General features: G+C 33.5%; 1 protein-coding gene across 15 annotated transcripts in view; it reads right to left on the reverse strand.

The window, feature by feature from the left end:
* Nucleotides 1-633: 633 nt before the first annotated feature.
* The window catches only part of Rhogap100f (Rho GTPase activating protein at 100F), a 68,719-nt gene continuing 52,096 nt past the window's right edge, over nucleotides 634-17,256 (reverse strand). For 13 of the 15 annotated variants that reach the window (XM_083103658.1, XM_083103657.1, XM_083103656.1 and 10 more), the window contains 4 exons: nucleotides 17,070-17,230; nucleotides 16,742-16,934; nucleotides 16,244-16,497; nucleotides 634-14,183 (listed from right to left, as the gene is read on the reverse strand). In XM_083103658.1, coding sequence (XP_082959784.1) covers nucleotides 13,863-14,183; nucleotides 16,244-16,497; nucleotides 16,742-16,934; nucleotides 17,070-17,230 — 929 coding nt within the window. In that variant the 3' untranslated portion in view covers nucleotides 634-13,862. Of the gene's footprint in view, nucleotides 14,184-14,923; nucleotides 14,988-16,243; nucleotides 16,502-16,741; nucleotides 16,935-17,069; nucleotides 17,231-17,256 lie in introns of all 15 variants that reach the window. The other 2 variants (XM_083103663.1, XM_083103664.1) reach the window with 2 other exon arrangements.

Consider the following 17,256-nt stretch of genomic DNA (forward strand, 5'->3'; position numbering starts at 1 on the left):
AGTGTTGTCTGTTTAATTATCAAGTGTTTTCTTATTTTCTATATATATATATATATATATGGAGTGTTTCTTAATAAGTGCGAAAAATTTTAGGAGATGATTCTTTGTCGAAAAGAGGATTTTTTCATATAAATATTAAAAAGTTCTAATAAAAAACTGGATATTAATAAATAACCTTTTTATAAGTAGAAAATATCCACCTAATTTCATTTCTTTAACTTGTTCCAAATTTGAGAAAAAAATAAAAACGTAATTTTTATCCCCATTTTTGGAGGAGTGTAACTCCACAGGGAGGGATGTAGGAGTATATGTTTATATGAAAAGCCTCCCTTAATTTTCGGCAAAGAATCATCTCCTAAAATTTTTCGCACTTATTAAGAAACACCCTGTATATATATCAAGAGAAACTTTCAATAATAAACTTTTAGTAAATACTGACTAATTTTCCCTAACTCTCTTTTTTATTATAATATATATTAAGATATTAATAATTTTTTCGTCATAACCGTGTACATATTACTGTAAGCACGTTAATCAATTAATTGTGCAATTATAACTTATATTTTTCACTAGATTTTGCATTTTGCATCGAAGACCGACTATGAAGGAAACACAGGCACGCACACCAGATGATTACTTATAACATATTTATTTGTAATGTTTTATTAATATACTCCTTACCGTAGACATATATTTATATCGTATGGCAGCATATTATTATGATATTGTATAATATAGGTGTGAGGTGACTGACAGAACGATTTCATTATTTCTCTTATTACTCTCCGCGGCCGAAGAACGATACATGCTTATTCATTGCTCCCTACCTCGCTCATTCACACTCGTACTTTCACACACACTCACACTTATAGTTATTCCATTCATTCTTCTACTATCGGTTTCTTTCGCTCCTTCCTCTCGCGCTCGTCTCTCGCGAATCGACGAAATCGCTCGAAACTTGTAGCGTTTGTCTCCCTTTCTTCACTTTCTTCCCTATCGCGACCCCTCATTTCCGACCCGTTCCGCGCTTCGTCGATTCATCTCGCGATTAACGCATTCGATTAATTAAATGCGTCGCGCGCGTCACACGCGCACCGACCGCACGTGCGAACCGCCGTTAATATCGCCTGCGCGATAATCATTATGATAATAATTATGATATATAGTCTCGTTATATTACTCTCGCTCGTAACATTATCTCATACTTATATCGCCTAGTTAAAATATCAATATACATTATAATATACTCTAGTAACGATAATGCAACGTCGTTAATTTATTATACTTTGCAACTTAGAAAAATAGTCCTGGCTAGAGTAGCCGCGGCCGCGTCGCGTGCGCTTTCTCGCGCGATCGATCCTTCAAAAGCGGTCGATATTACTACGTGCATGTGTACATTCGACATATACTCTACATATATATGTATATTTATCTATATATATATATATTTTTTATCTTTCTCTAATCCGGGGCTTTTCGCGGTCCGTCCAGATCTACCTATGAAAAATACTCGAAAGGATTATCTAATTGACTAAATTAGCCGATCGAAATTGCATGGTATAGATCGATCGCTCGTTTTCAAAATACGGAGGAATTTGCCCCAAATTATCTATGAACTCTATCGATTCCTTGATCTATTTCGCATAGGTGATCGACGATTATATTTTCGAACAAACGCGCAGCTCCAGCATACAGAAAAATCAATATATATCTTTCATTATTTTATATATATGTCGCATTTTACAAATCTTCAATTTCTCATTTAAAAGTGGGTTTATAGAATTTTGACGATTTATACATTGATTCTTCTGATTTATTATTGTAATTATTTTTGCAATTATTTTTTTTATTTTATAATAAATCGTGCATTTAAGAAAATCCCACACGTGTAAGATAATTTAATAAGAAAAATTTCAAATTTCTATGGTTTATTTCTTTTGTCGTTTTATCAATTCTCTGTCGGTTATCGGACACCAATAGATTTCAATCTCAAACAATTATATATAGTTATATATAGTTGAACGGAATTATATTGACATATAGTTGACATTGGAGCGCGTTGTTTCTTTTATTGAGAATAGCGATAAATTAATAATTCCCGCGATTTAAGGAGCGATTACCTTTTTGTGCTTGCTTCCCGATCGCGGATGACTCGACGCGGTCGCGATGCAATAAAATCTATAGAAACAATTAACGGAACAACGGTAGTATTACCCCTTTGAAGTTGTCTCACGCTCTACTATATCTACTGTTGATTCTTTTGTTTATAATCGGTTAACGAATCGCTTATTTGCGTATCGTTGACTCGTATGTCGGATTGACCAGCGCCAACCTAACACCGATTTAAGCGTCGCTTAACGACGAATTAAGCGAAACCGGAGTCCTATACGTATATCATTCCTCGCATTGATATACTTGACAAAGCTCATTCGAAAAATTAACAATCGAGAAAGAAACTCGTTCGAGCATTCGCGGCGGTTTAATTTTCTCGATTGAAAATAAATGATCTCTTTCTCGCAACTAAAATTCAGCGACCATTTTCGCATTCTCAAATTTAACAAACCTAATAACAATGAAACATTTAATGCTAAATTTCGTTTAACGAAACTTACATTTGTCGCATTGCGCGATTACCGAATTCACAAGACACTTAATAAATCTCGTCCCAATTTTTCGTCAATTTATTCATCAAACTATTTAACCTAATCATCAACGTATTGTAAAGGAGCCTCTAAAGATTAATTTTCGTATTGCAAACAATTTCTCTTTGGTGTTAAAGTCAATTTGTATTCGCACACTGCGCTCTCTTGCACTTTCTTAAGATGCGTTCAGCTTTAACAATTTTTTTGTGACGGATCATTTATCATTCCTTTTCATATTTTTTCTTCGTTAAAATATGATATATCTGATAAAGAACTTGCAATTTTACTTTCAACCTATTGAAAGTAAAATTTAAACAAATTATATTACTTTTGATGTAAATTACTATTATAATTAGTTAATAATTTGAAAAATCAAATTACTTTTAAAATTAAAAAATTTTACACTATAAAATTAACACACAAAAATTTTAAATTATAGAAAACAACGCTTGCTATATCGCAGACTTTTCGTGCATATGTTCGTAGTTTATCCGATTTATTTTTAGAAAAAAATCAAAATTTACAAAAACTACGCTCGTATTAAGGCTGAACGCATAATTTACAATTGACGCAATTTGTATCACGTTCTCCGACACATATTCTCACGCACTCGTATACGCACAATACGCAATCGTTCCTCGTTCTTTATATACTGATTTTTCATATTTTCTCTTTCATGTATCATCGGTTCGCACAAGCGGCCAATGGTCGGGCATGAGACACGCGGCGACGCATTCTCGCAATTATAACACTAATATACCGACACGCTACTATATTTTTTTTCGTTTACTCTTAAATATACATCTACTTGCTTGATATAGCGATCAACGATAGTCGTTCTTTTTTTCATCTTTTTTTTACTATGATTTTTCGTTCGCCCAAGCCTTTCTTGCTTTTCAACCGTCTTACGCGCTCGGATATTGTATCTTTGTCTTTTCTCTCTATTTTTCTTATTCTCCATCTCCTGTCTCCCTTTATATATCTTTTAATGCTGCAGTTTCGATTAGAGGATAGAATTAGAGAGGATTCAAGTAAAATCATTAAATGCTGTCAATAATATTTGTCTAAGTCGCGACGATAGTTCTCGATTACTGCATAAATACTGATAGATATACTTGTCCGCGCCGTTTACATTGCACCACCAGCTTCTAGTGTCCCGTCTGTTTTTTTTTCATTCTCTTTCTTTTCTTATTTTTCTTCCTCGCCTTTTTATTTATACCTTTCTCTTTCTTTCTTATATTTATATATTTATATTTGTATATCTCTCTTTTACTTGTTTTTTTACTGCTGCATCTACATCTGCATTTCGTTTTCCTCCTTTCGTCTCCCTCCTTTCTGTCTTTTCTCTCTCCGTCATAAATATATTTTTAGACTTAGAATTTTCAATTCACAGAACGATCTAATCACTCAGCTGTGCACAATTTTGCTCCTTTTTTATAAATGCCCTCCTATCTTTTTCTTTCTTTCTTTTTCCTTGACGATTACTCGTTTATTCCTCGTCTGTTTCACATTCTCTCATCAGATGCATTCTTTTTCTTTCGCTCTTTCAATGTACATTAACAACTATAGTTATTCAGTAGACGTCGATTACTCGCCAATTATTAGAATTTATTCAAATTAATTTTTTTCTGCGATTACCATCTTGATAGCATATAATCTCTGTATTCCATATAATTGTTATAACTGAAATTATAATTTGCAATTTTGCATATTCAATATAAAATAGTGTAATATTTCTATTATTATTGAAATAATGAATTATAATGAATTTATATTGCTTGCAATATATATTATTTGTTTTTTCTTGCATAAATAATTAAATTTTTTATAATTTTTCATCATAATAATTATTTTACCATTATATTATGATTAAAATTATATAAGAAATAAGATATCTTTAATTTTCAAAATATGTTTAATTATAGAAAATAATCTATTTTTTAATTCTCGATATTTCTCTGATATTTATTGCATTATTATATTTATGCTACTTTTTAATTGTGGTCAATTTTTTTATTTTTTGTCACACTTGCATAAATAAAAACGTACGAAAAGAAAATTCGAAGTATGCTAATGTAGGGAGAAAATCGATTGAAAAATAATTTATATCTTCGACGGTAATTAACGTCTTCGCAAATTCTCTTTCAATAGTCGTGTATGATACATTTAATAACTGTGGTTCTCTCATTCGCACTATATCTTCAAGACTAACAGAGAGTTTACAGGCTTCGTCCCTAAGCACTAGAGTAATCAATCTTTCACCCCGCTTTTTTCTTCGCGCGATAATGATCGATAATGATATAGTTTGCAATGATATAGTATGTCTGCGGGAGAACGAATGCGTCTCTGTATTCACGTCTGTTTCATGCGGGTAAACGATGCGGGCAGCAATTTATATAATGTAAAAGCAGGAAAAATTTACAAAAGTGATTGCTATAAAGCGACATTTGCAAACATGATCGCGAAACGAGCAATAGACGTAAGAATAATTATCGTTAATCGCGCGAAGATAACGCTTGTCGTCCTCGCCCAACGAATTATTTTTCTACATTTTTCTTGCTTTCGCGCCTTTTTTATGAAAACTGGAAGAAGTAGGTGAACTTCGGTCGTCAAAACGATTACATGTTCGATTTCACGTAAACTGGAAGTCGCAGATTTGTGCAAGCTACGTATTGAATGAAGCAAAACGAAAACGAAAACAGCATCGAATTGGATATTTTAGAATTTTATTTCTAATGGTTTTTTATCCAAGCCCAAACAAATCGCAATTTTGCATCGCAAGATTATATGGGAATTTGACTGTGATATTCATTTCTGCATTACTCTTGATCTCTTGGATGATATTTATTATCGAATTTTATAATCGCAAAGTCACACACAATGTGCAAAATTCGCTTGTGGAAATTTAGTATAGAAAATTTATAATTTTAGTATTAGAGAAATTAAGGTATTCCATAACAGAAAAAAAATGTTTTTAAGTAGTAAGAATAATTATTCTTATAGTTAAAGATTCTGAACAATAATTTTTTTCTTGAGAAATTTTTTCTGATATTTGACGATATCATAATAAAATTTTTCCTATATAAAATATTTTAATGTATAAGAAGTTTAATGAATATCATTTGAATTGTTTTGCACATTGTGTCTACATTTCATTATTAGTTATTGATAGATATGTCAAAAAGATGAGAGAGAATGAAGTAATGTTATATAATAGATAAAGGAAAAAATGATACAAGAGATATAATATATGCTTCCCGTGTTTTATCTAGGTCGAAGCTGCGACTAATCCTAAAAGCGTGTTTCTCGTTCGTCTCGATTATACGAAACGCAATTCACTCCCCTAACAGATAATACACAGTGTTGTGAGGCCCATTTTGTTTATTGTGTTTTACCTCTAACGCACTTTGCTCTATCTTCACAATTCTAAATACAATCGCAAATTCTCTGTTCGTAGGCCCGTCTCTTCTTCCTTGAGAAACGAAACTCGTTTCTCTTCTTTTTTTCCCTATGATATGTAGGACGCGATGAAAGCTTTAGGGTAATTAGCCCTATGACCTAGTGATGCTCTTATTCGATGAAGAGTGGAAATGATCAGGCATATGATCCATTCGATAATTTCCCGTATCAATCGTGAGAAAAATCTTGAAAAACGCTACTTGGAATATAAATACTTTCACAAAACTCAAATCCAATTTTATTAATAAATTCTAACGTCATAAAACTTCTATTTCGAATATTTGGAAAAAATGTGAAAAGTGTGTAAATATTATACATATTATCATATTCTTTGTGTCAACATGTAAGTTCATATATTTGATAGGTAAAATTCTAGTTTTTCACAGATATAAAGGACTTATGCAATTTTACCAAATAATTACTTATATATTACTTTAAAAGTTTCAAAATTAGATAAAGAAAGCTAAAAATAAAACGTTATCATATTTCATAAATTGTGTATTGATTGAAAGAAACTTTAAATATCATTAAGACTTTCATAATTATTATTGTAATTATTCATTCGAAGCAGCGTTTAATCATCTTCCTCGGCATTATTCACAATTATCTACAACTCGCACGCATTTGTCTAATTGTAAGTAAGATAATACATCCTGGGTGGGATATGTGTTCAGAGCGATTTCGAATGATATACATATTTCGACAAATATACGAGAAAAGCTACGGTCGAAAATACATGTGTTACATGTGACCATGTACATGATGTGTATGTTTATGCGTGTATGTGTATGTGCTTGTGCGTGTCCCGCTTCCTCACTAAAGCATGTTGCGTAATTCACATGAAATCTCCTTCTCATGATAAATAAAACATAATTCATTATTTACAAGCAGCATCTCCGTCTCGCTCTTCGATTTTCCTCGTTTAATATAATTTTAATCCCTCTTGCGTTCGAAATTCTCTCGAGAGTAGCGCGTTTCACGATTATTTAAATTAGTATTATTATTATTAACTCTTTCATTATTATGTACAGCACATCTCGTTACTCGACAAGCTAAAATGCTTCCTCTCTGAGACGAAGAAGCATCTTAGCTTTTCTCAACATTGTAGCTCAAACTCGAGAGATATTTCGATGTGCTGAAAACGATATTATTTTTATGCCCGTAATTATAAAACTAATCTTTCTAGAATTTTAATTGGGAAAATTTACACAATTTTAAACACTAAACTACATAATATTCTATTAATATTAAAATGTAATCGCTAGTTACAAAAAGTAAGAAATAAATATGGTAATTTAACGTTTAAATATTAATTTTTAAAGGCTAGCTTTAGACGATGGAATTAATTAGAAATTTACATTTGTCAAACAATGCGAACATGTAGTAAACTTTGAAAATATTATATTTAACAATGAAACACATAAAAAAGCACAATTATAAGACAGATACAGCGTTTTCATCACCGAAATCTTTTGCATTAGATCGATCGCGATCGCATCCACGACGAGACGGAATGACTACGCTTATATATTTCGTTAACATATCGACTATCAGCTATTATTATCTGTTCAGGGTCATTGAGCACCAAAAGGAATGACAGTACATTATTAATCTCTGTTTTACTTCACTTTCCGGCGACTATTTACATACTAACACTCTGCACACATGTCGTATCGCGATCGGTGACTCGAGGAATTCGACTCTTCCGCGATCTTCTCGCGCGTCTTCGGAAAAGATTCTCCGCAGATCGCCTGGTATCCGGAAAGACGAAGGAAGAGCAACGTAATAAATAGTAGTCAAGCAGAGCTGAAAATTATTTCGAGATTTATTTTAAGCGCCGCGCCTTGTCGATCGCCTTGTATTAAGCATTAAGAAATCGGAGGCACCGATGATACACTCGAGTCTTTCTCAGATCGGAATCCGATCGTCCTTGTAGCTTAAATGATACATGAAATTCCTCGATGATATCTCGAAGGATACGCGGCATAATGGTCATTGCAAAATACTTTTTCCATCAGCTAAACTAACCGCATTCGCGATCGATCCATTCGTATACGCTAATTTAAATAATTTCTCCTTAAAATTCGTGCTCAAATTTTTTCCTTTCGCAGACATTAGACGCTTTGCCAATCATTTCAACCTGCAATTTATCAATCTCTCTGGTGATTGATTAATGGTCTTTGCGAAGGATCGATCGCCGATGTGGATGTTGTCAATCTCGTAAAGAGGACGTTGGGAAATAGCTAAAACTATATATATAGTATATAAGTATTAATTGTAGAAAGTTCGATAATTATGGTTCATTTACGTACGAAATTTATGCTGAGCGCGGAAGAAAAACCGATGCGCCCTGCTATGTTCTGCTTCTAACTTATAGAAAAATCATGGAAAAATTTTTAGTTTTTCTTTCTTTCTCTTTCCCTATCTCTCTTTTTTTAGAAACGTTTCAGTATGACAAACGTGGTCCATCGTATATATATTTATATGTTAGTGCTAAGATTCGATGATCCATCAAACTTGTATTCACGATTCGATATAAATGTTTGAAAATTTCTTATAATGTAATTATATTAATATTGCATGTGAGAAAATTTAATGTACAAATAAAGTACGCAATAGCGTTGATATATTATTAAAAACACGTGAAATTTGTGCGTTTTCGTAGCTATCTTTTATAATTACCTATTGATTTGTTTGGTCAAAGATTTTTTTAAATCAAATGTAGTTTTTTTTTTCATTAATTGCCGCAAATAAATAATTAATTGGGCATAGAAATATTAAAACGAGGTGAGATAAATAGAGTATATTATTTTTGTATTATAAGATTTAATTAAGATATATTTTAGAATATCATATCATATCATATTATATCAGGTTTCAAAAAGGTATATAAAAGATTTAAAAAGTATGTTTCAGTTATCGATAAAATCTTTTTTTTATTATAAATTATTAACTTATTAGTGCAATTAAAAAATCTACATATATATCAAGCCTCCTCATATAAATGTCTCCATAAAGACCATTCAATTGAAATAAATTCTAAAATCGAGAATACAAGTACATGGATCTGTTTAACGCGAATTCTCTCGTAATAATAATAATTAGTTGATTAAAATGAAATGCGATTGCATGAGAGAATCAGGTAATGTGAGCATTAAAAAATTACATTTGTATATCGATATTACGCTTCTTTCTTGGTTACTGCCCGATACTTTTTCTCTCATGTCGTTATTCATTTTTGATATTTCTATTATTTTGCAATTATGATTATAAGCAAGTTCTGGTAAATTTCTAACATGGCTCTCGAACGTATTTAATTAACTTTTTACTGTCCCCACAAATTTTGCTTGACTCGTGTCTTTCCGAATTTTCCGGCCATCTAATCCAATTTTTTCTTATATCTTTTTTAAATTTGCTGACCTTAGAAATCGTTTGAATTTGTAATGAGAGGCTAGATTCGATCATATAATTACGTCCAATCAACAATGCGCGATTGAATACTCTTTGTTCTCTTTCCGCCATCTTTTGGTGTCGCGAGGGAGGAGATATAAAGAAAGAAAAAAAAATATGAGGATCACACAATTGTGAAAAGTCGAGAGCACAAATTATTACAGTTGTGGGTTACTCTTTCTCCTTCCACTTTTAGCTCGATTCGATCAAGGGATTTTCCTTCGCGAGCGATACGAGAGGACTCTCGAAGGACCTCGCGTAACATCCAGTTTATGGCGCATGAAAATAGAGATTGATAGAAATTATTACAGTATTATTTATTGCGGATACGAGATGCACGACGATCCCAATGAATAATATTCTTTAACGAGCTTCCACTATTTTGCCGATTCTTCGACTAGCTATTGTACTTGCCATGTTTTTTTTTTCATCAAAAAAGAGAAACTTGCGAAAAATTGCATATTCGTCAAGATTTTATAAGATTGATATCCAATACTTGTAAATTTGTTAAATAACTAATAGTTATTTTTAAATATTCTTGGATATTCTCAAATATATACTTGGACGTCCTTAAATACGCAAATGTCCTGCAAGATCCAAAAATATGAATATTGCTAGATGTATTTAGATATCTAATATTTATAGATACCTACATCTTGTAAAAATGTGCAATTTTAGAATCTCCCAAATGCGTAATAATTGGGCTTAATTAATAAAGGCTAAACATTACTCCCTTCGCCGTCGAAGAATTTTAATTTACGATTTCGGACGAAGGACCCGCACTTTTATTTTTAGCGAAAGAAACTAACTCACTTGAACTAACTCACTGACCATATCCTGGACTTCCTCGCGATCGACACGTATCGCGGCTCGCTAAGTCTTGGTTAATATATAGATATATATTATATATGTACGTAAGTACGTAGGTATAACAACAGTCAATTATATAAAATTGCGGCAGTGTGCTTTCATGTATAATATTTAAGTTAATCTTGCTCTCATGCATACATACATACACCCACACATTCTTTCTTTCTCTTTCTTTCTTCGCGGCATAATTAATTTATTACTAGAAGGCGAGGAACACTGGATACCGTCTTTGTATTTGTTTGTCTGTCTCTCCTTCGTGATATATTAATTGGTCAGTCGTATCGAAAAGCAAAAATACACGAGTCATGTTAGTAAACTTATTCGTTCGTTTCAGAATATGAAGTCTAAGACGCAAATAATGCAAATTAAAGACATGCGGATATATATTGTGATATATTGTCGTGGCTATTTACGAAATAATTTTTTCAGACACACACACACAACTCATATATATCAATATATATCTATATCTTTTTCCTACAATATTAAGAAACTAATCCTTCACATGATAGACAAACGACAATTCATGTTTCTTTTATTCAATATGATTCAATTCTTCTACGAACAAGTAGAAATGATAGGAACTACGTAACGTACGTCAGTTTGACGAATCAATCTAATTTAAGAATATAGTTGAGATATGCAAAAACGAATAAAAAATAATCTCAGTATGTTATAGTAATACAAATAATTATCGCAATAATAAAATGTTAGGATACAATTAATAATTTTATAGAATTCGATGCCATATGAAGATAAATTGAAAAGTTAAAACATAGAGTTATATAGTCTAAAAATTTACAGGAATTGATTTGATAAAGAATTTACCTAAATATTTAAATTTCTTTATGAATATTATCTTATAAAATCTCTGCAAGAGAATAAAAGTTAAAAGACAATTTATGATGAAAATGTAACGTCAACATTGGACAGAATTTTTGTTCGAGTGCTTCAAATAAATAAAGAAAGAAAGAAAAGAATGAATCGGGAATAGATTTGTTTGCAAATTCTATTTCCACGTGGAGTTAAGAGAACTTTATTTCTTCAATTATCTTAAAGAAAAACGAGGATATCTCGGTACCCGGCATTCTCTCGCGCATGCTCATCAAACGCACAGTCTGGGACAGTCGCACGGTCTGGGGCTGGATATAACTAGGATTACAGCAAATCATATATATGTATATGTACGTATATATACACATTACACTCAATTATACAATTAGTTTGAATTTCGCGGCTACTTCCCCTCCCTCGTTAAATATCCCGCGCGATAACACTAACTGTGCGAAAAGAAGAGAGATTACAGATGTATTTATATATCTATTTATACGTGCGTGTTTATACAGATTACAGTGCATCCTTTTTATATTTTGCGAACCAAACCACGAGGGTGAAATCGAGCGACGATAATGACGGCGATGGTGCGTTACAGTGATAATTATGACGATGATAGGCAATCGCGATCCGCTCGTGGCTTTGTTCCGGATTCGTAGTGCGTATCTGATCGTCGCCCAATTGTTCTCAACAAGGGCGACATTCGCGTATCTACGTTTAACCCTCCCCTTTCCCTTTGTCTCTTCTTCTTTATAATCGTTTATTATTTTTATATTAGACTATTCGCACATCCCTGCTCTTTCTCTCTCTTTTTCATTCTTTCACTCTCTCTCTTTCGCGCGATCATCATTTTACAGCTTTAGACGCATAATAATACTGGCTATTTTTTACTCGTTTTTACGTTTTCTTTTTAAAAGTATAATTAATTAATCGTAGCGTTTCTTTGTTTACTCGTAATTATTATCATTTTCGATCGGTTTCTCTTGCGGTAACCCCTTCTTCCTTCTTTTATCTTCGATCACGATCCAATCTCGGACAATCAATCGACTGGTATTGATACAATAGCCACACAGTTGATTTTCCGATACTATACTCTTGATGCGAATCTGTCCAAACGATTCTTACGTGTCCTATTGTCGACATGTCGAAACACCGTCTTCCCACACACGCACACTTTCTCTTTCCCAAAGTATATATAACATCTTTATATGTATATTATGTATATCGTCTAGTTTAGTTGTTTGTTTATTTGTTTGTTTGTCGATTTGTTTGTTCATGTATCTTTTTATTTCTGTATACGAGAGCTAGCTAACGCTACAAGTAATAGTTTTTTATCAAAAGCACACGTAATATCGTGACTAGTCTACATATGTATATATAATATGTATATATAGTATATTCGCATATAAACTGATTATTATGTATGCCACGTGCGCATCCTCGTTGACCGGCTCGCTCGCTCAAGTTCTGTGTGTCGTGTTATTATTGTGTGTCATGTTGATGATAGTGAGATGTCGACGATGACGATCGCGGAGGGACAACCTCGTTTCCACCTCCTTCTTCTCTTCCACCTTTTCTCTTTCCTCATCCTTATGCAACTTCCCGGAAAAGAGCATCGAGGGCAAGGTGTATGCGATTATTTGCATTCTACCATTTGCTTTAAGAGATCATGACTCGAAAAGTCATAACTCGGAGAAACTTCCATAATGTATGAAGGACTGAACGTGTGCTTGCGGTTGTTGAAATTGCTATCCCGGTAGCGACTTTCTAATGTAGTGAATAATACCTCTTTAACTTGTTGCGGAACTTGTTTTATTATTTCAGTTCCGGCTATTGTTGCCTCTGATAGAAGGAATGTGTCTCTGATCTATCTTTCTGTAATAAGTAATATATAGTCGTAGCACTCGCATTTCTTCATTTTAATAGCTTCATCATTTCGGTAATGCTGTCGCGTCTCATGTATTTAATTATATAAATCGCATATTTTAGCTTTGTACGAAACTCAATTAGAAAATGAGACATGACATTCAAGGGAAAAATTTAATACATCGCTAGTTTAATTTCGCTATATATTTGTAGTTCTTCAGTATAATCCGACTATTGATCGAACGAGATCATTTTCCCATCTCTCTCTCTTTTTTTGTTCCCTTTTCATTTAACTTTAACAAATCCTTCTCGCAAGCAGCCATGCCCAACACAATTGACTAAATCAATTAATCACGATAGCTCTCGATCGAAATGTGTAACAAAGATTCTTACAAATCGACATTCGAGTATTAGCACCGTGCAACACAGATTTGCGTCTAAAGACTTACTCATTTTGACATGTGTTTTCTACCTCATATCTACAAAACTAAACGATTAATTCGAGAACATTTACAGGACGATCTTACGAAATTAACAAGTAATCTCTATTTCCTGCACAATTCCGTTTCACTTTCTGAATCGATCGACCTATCCTTTGGCCCGTACGTCCAGCCTCGATTGACGAAGCGTAAAATGACGAAACAATCCTCTAACTTTGATGTACGTTTGTTCGCGAACAGTCGTCTCCTCTCGCAGCCTCTTCGTTACTCACTGCGTTCATCGCTCGCGTGACGGCAGCGATTAATGCGTTTTAGGTATGTGCTGATGCCGATCGTCGTCACTCGCCTCGACATCACCTTCGACGCCCTTCTCGCCCTCTTCGGGATGGTGAGGATTACCTTCTTCGGTGTCGACGCTGCTCGTTGGCGTGACCTGCTCGACGCCGGCACCGACGCCGACCCCGATATTAATTCCGCCCGACGTGCTCGACGTCGTCGTCGTCGTCGTCGTCGTCTCGTCGCTCTTTTCGTATCCTAAATTGCCCAGAAGGCCTTTGTTAATCGGCTCCGGCGAGGCCTCTGACTCTTCGCTACTAGGTGAACCGGGAGACGAGACTATCACCTGCGCGTACAAAATGGACCCACCGTCAAGGTGTGTCGGTTAGTCGCGCACGACGCCGGAATTCCGGCTGCACTTATATACGAGATTGATCAAATGTTTTTTTCAAAGTTTTATAAAATTTTCTTCATTATTAAATGGTAAAAAGACGGAAAAACAATGAAACGTATAAAAACAAATTTGCACAGTTTATGTGTACTGTCAAAAAGAGATAACATTATAATATATAAAATGATACTATACATATAATATTTTTAAAAAATTTTTTGAAACACTTGATCAATTTCAAGAGTCGCTGTAGATATTCTCTGATATATTACGGAGAGATAGAGTTTCCATTCTTAAACTCAATAATGCATAAAATCTGAATTTTTAATTAATGTATTGTTCAATTTATTGTCATCAAATTTGATATGTATTTTTAAAAGATCCTTAATATTTGTGCAAAATTGATATTTTCAAGTCGATTCTGCATAATTTCGCGGATACCAGAGAGTCGTGGAAGTGAATGCTAATATCGTCAACATACGTAGAAATATGTGCTACATTAATATAAACAAGTATTTACAATATTCGGTATATGTCGGTAACATTTAGATTGTATAAAACGTGATGGCGTATGAAAGTAGAATGAGTTACATGAATGATATACGTTTCTCTGATATCTGAATCGGGCCATGCATGTGACAACGAACTAAAGTAGCGGATGTACATGATAATGAAAACGATAATAACAATAATACCTGTGCAAGAAGCGGCGTCTCTGTGCTGTCAGCGGTTTGGTAGAGCCGGCAATTTGCGCTTGCTCTGAAGAATACGTGCCCAAACGAAAAAAGATAAAGAAGACAACGTAAATTGTTATTATAATAGGAATGACGTCGAAACTATATACACAAAATAGAAATCATATTGACCTAATATTGTAGATGAATATGAAAGAGATACAAAAATGACATTGAAACATGCACGAAGGCACTTCACGTAAATGATACATGTAAAATGTATGATGTACATGATAAATCTGTGAAACTTAAACCGCGAGATGTGATGATTAATGGTAATGATAACGAATAGCATCGTATAAATCATTTCGGCTAGTAGTGGTTTTCAGAGCACAGAAATTAATCTTTTTCGACCAGGAATAGTTTTTTCAAAAATAAATTACTATTTTCTTTATAGTGAAAAATTTATAAAAATTGTTATTTAATTAATAATGTATATATATATTTTTAAATAATTTGAATAATCTTTAAAATTATCTCTAAGTTGAATAATTGATTGAAAACACAATCTTCTTAAAATTACATGCTTTTTAAAACACTATACCAAAATGCTTGCGAGTTTATTATAAATAAAAATTTTCTGATTGAAATCTTATCATGAATGAAAACATTTGATGTATAAGCAGGGCGAATGAATGATGACTAAATAGCATAGATTCGATTTCATAAGCGCATCGCGCGATTGAGGTTGTCTGCGAAGCGAACAAAGAAGAAATAGAATCGGTACTTTGCCTACCATGCTGTTCACAACATTTCAATGCATAGCACACGAAGAAAAGCGAGAAAGGAAACCGAGTATATATTTAGAATATCTGACAGACATATTCTCGATCAATTTTTCTAGTTTCAACATTTCGAATTGCTTGAGGGGAAATTTATGCAAATATATAAATTCACGGAAACTAGAAAAATTAATGTTTTTAACCCTAAACAGCGTAAAATATATTACTTACGTAAAAATGTTGGAGGTTGATTCACATTCTGTCTTTCACTGTCTCTCTGACTCGCGATATATTATATTTAATGATAATAAATATTTATTTGCCATATATTCTTTAACTTTTTGATTCGAAAAGAATCTGCATTTCCTTTACATAAATTTATTCAAGTTTTTATAAAAAAATTAAGATATATAATATATATAATAATAATAATAATTGTAATTTACAATAAAATAATCAAAAAGATCAGCGTTTATTCATACTGTTTAGGGTTAATATTCTCTTAATAATAAATTGAACTCAAATCGTGCCAGAGATGCACGAAAAATGACGGACTCACCTGACGAGGTTTGACCGGTGGTGGAGGACGAATGGAGGGCCCGAGGACTGCGGCTGCCGTAGTTTGGGGTTGATGATGAAGTGAGGGTGGCTGCTGCCAAGGCAGCCCTGTGCGTCCCAATGTTCCCTGTAGTTGCGCCTGTAGCTGTTGTTGCACCAATTGCTGCGCCTGTTGCAGATGTTGCTGACTGCTGCTGCGCTCGACTGCTGGCATAACTCGAGGAAGTGTTGAACCGACTGAAGAAGTCTTCCGAACTGTCTGTGAAATTAGCTACTGATTACTCGGCTTTTAGCTCATGTTTTCTTTTTAATGCACGTCGCTGCGTATACGTAGCGCTTATAAAAGCGTTAATTAAATTTTTCTCACGTTGTTACGCAGCATTTTAAGTCAAAATTCAAACTTAGTTAAATTGCATGAAATGCAATTAAAATAATTAATTTAAATTTGTGAAAAAGCAAATTTTTTTTTATGGAGATACATTAAAAACAAGTACATTACCTGACTTGACTGGCCAAATCTCCAGTAAATACTTAAGCACGGCTATCGGTTGTTGGAAATCCAGCGGAGGTCCATTTTCATCCGAATGTAACATCAATACTGGGCCGAAACAAACGGCAAGACTTGCTGGTGACATTTTATTGCATTGCGATACCACCATCGCCAAATGATCCAGCAAGTAAATCAATGTGCACTATTGCCAATCAATAATACGCATAATTAGATTATTAGAGAAACTGATAATCTCGACAGATAAAAACCTCGTTATATCTATCTTCTCTGTTGTAATCAATGCATATTTAAAAGTAAACCACGCATAAATACGTACCCTATTGACCTTAGGCAAACAATCTAGTATACTGAACATAAGCTTAGCGTTGCCCTGCGGGTCGTCCGGCAAACAGACGGCCAGTGCATCGACCATCATTTGGTAGAGGCACTTCGTGAAGAGAGGTTCCGGAAGTTCTCGTAAATAATCCTTCAGAACGCCTGAAAATACGTCGCGTTTACAGGAT

The sequence above is a fragment of the Camponotus vicinus genome, unplaced genomic scaffold (genome assembly GCF_025532165.1).
Source record: "Camponotus vicinus isolate PSW18456_S1 unplaced genomic scaffold, iyCamVici1.0 SCAF_6, whole genome shotgun sequence".
Taxonomy (NCBI): domain Eukaryota; kingdom Metazoa; phylum Arthropoda; class Insecta; order Hymenoptera; family Formicidae; genus Camponotus; species Camponotus vicinus.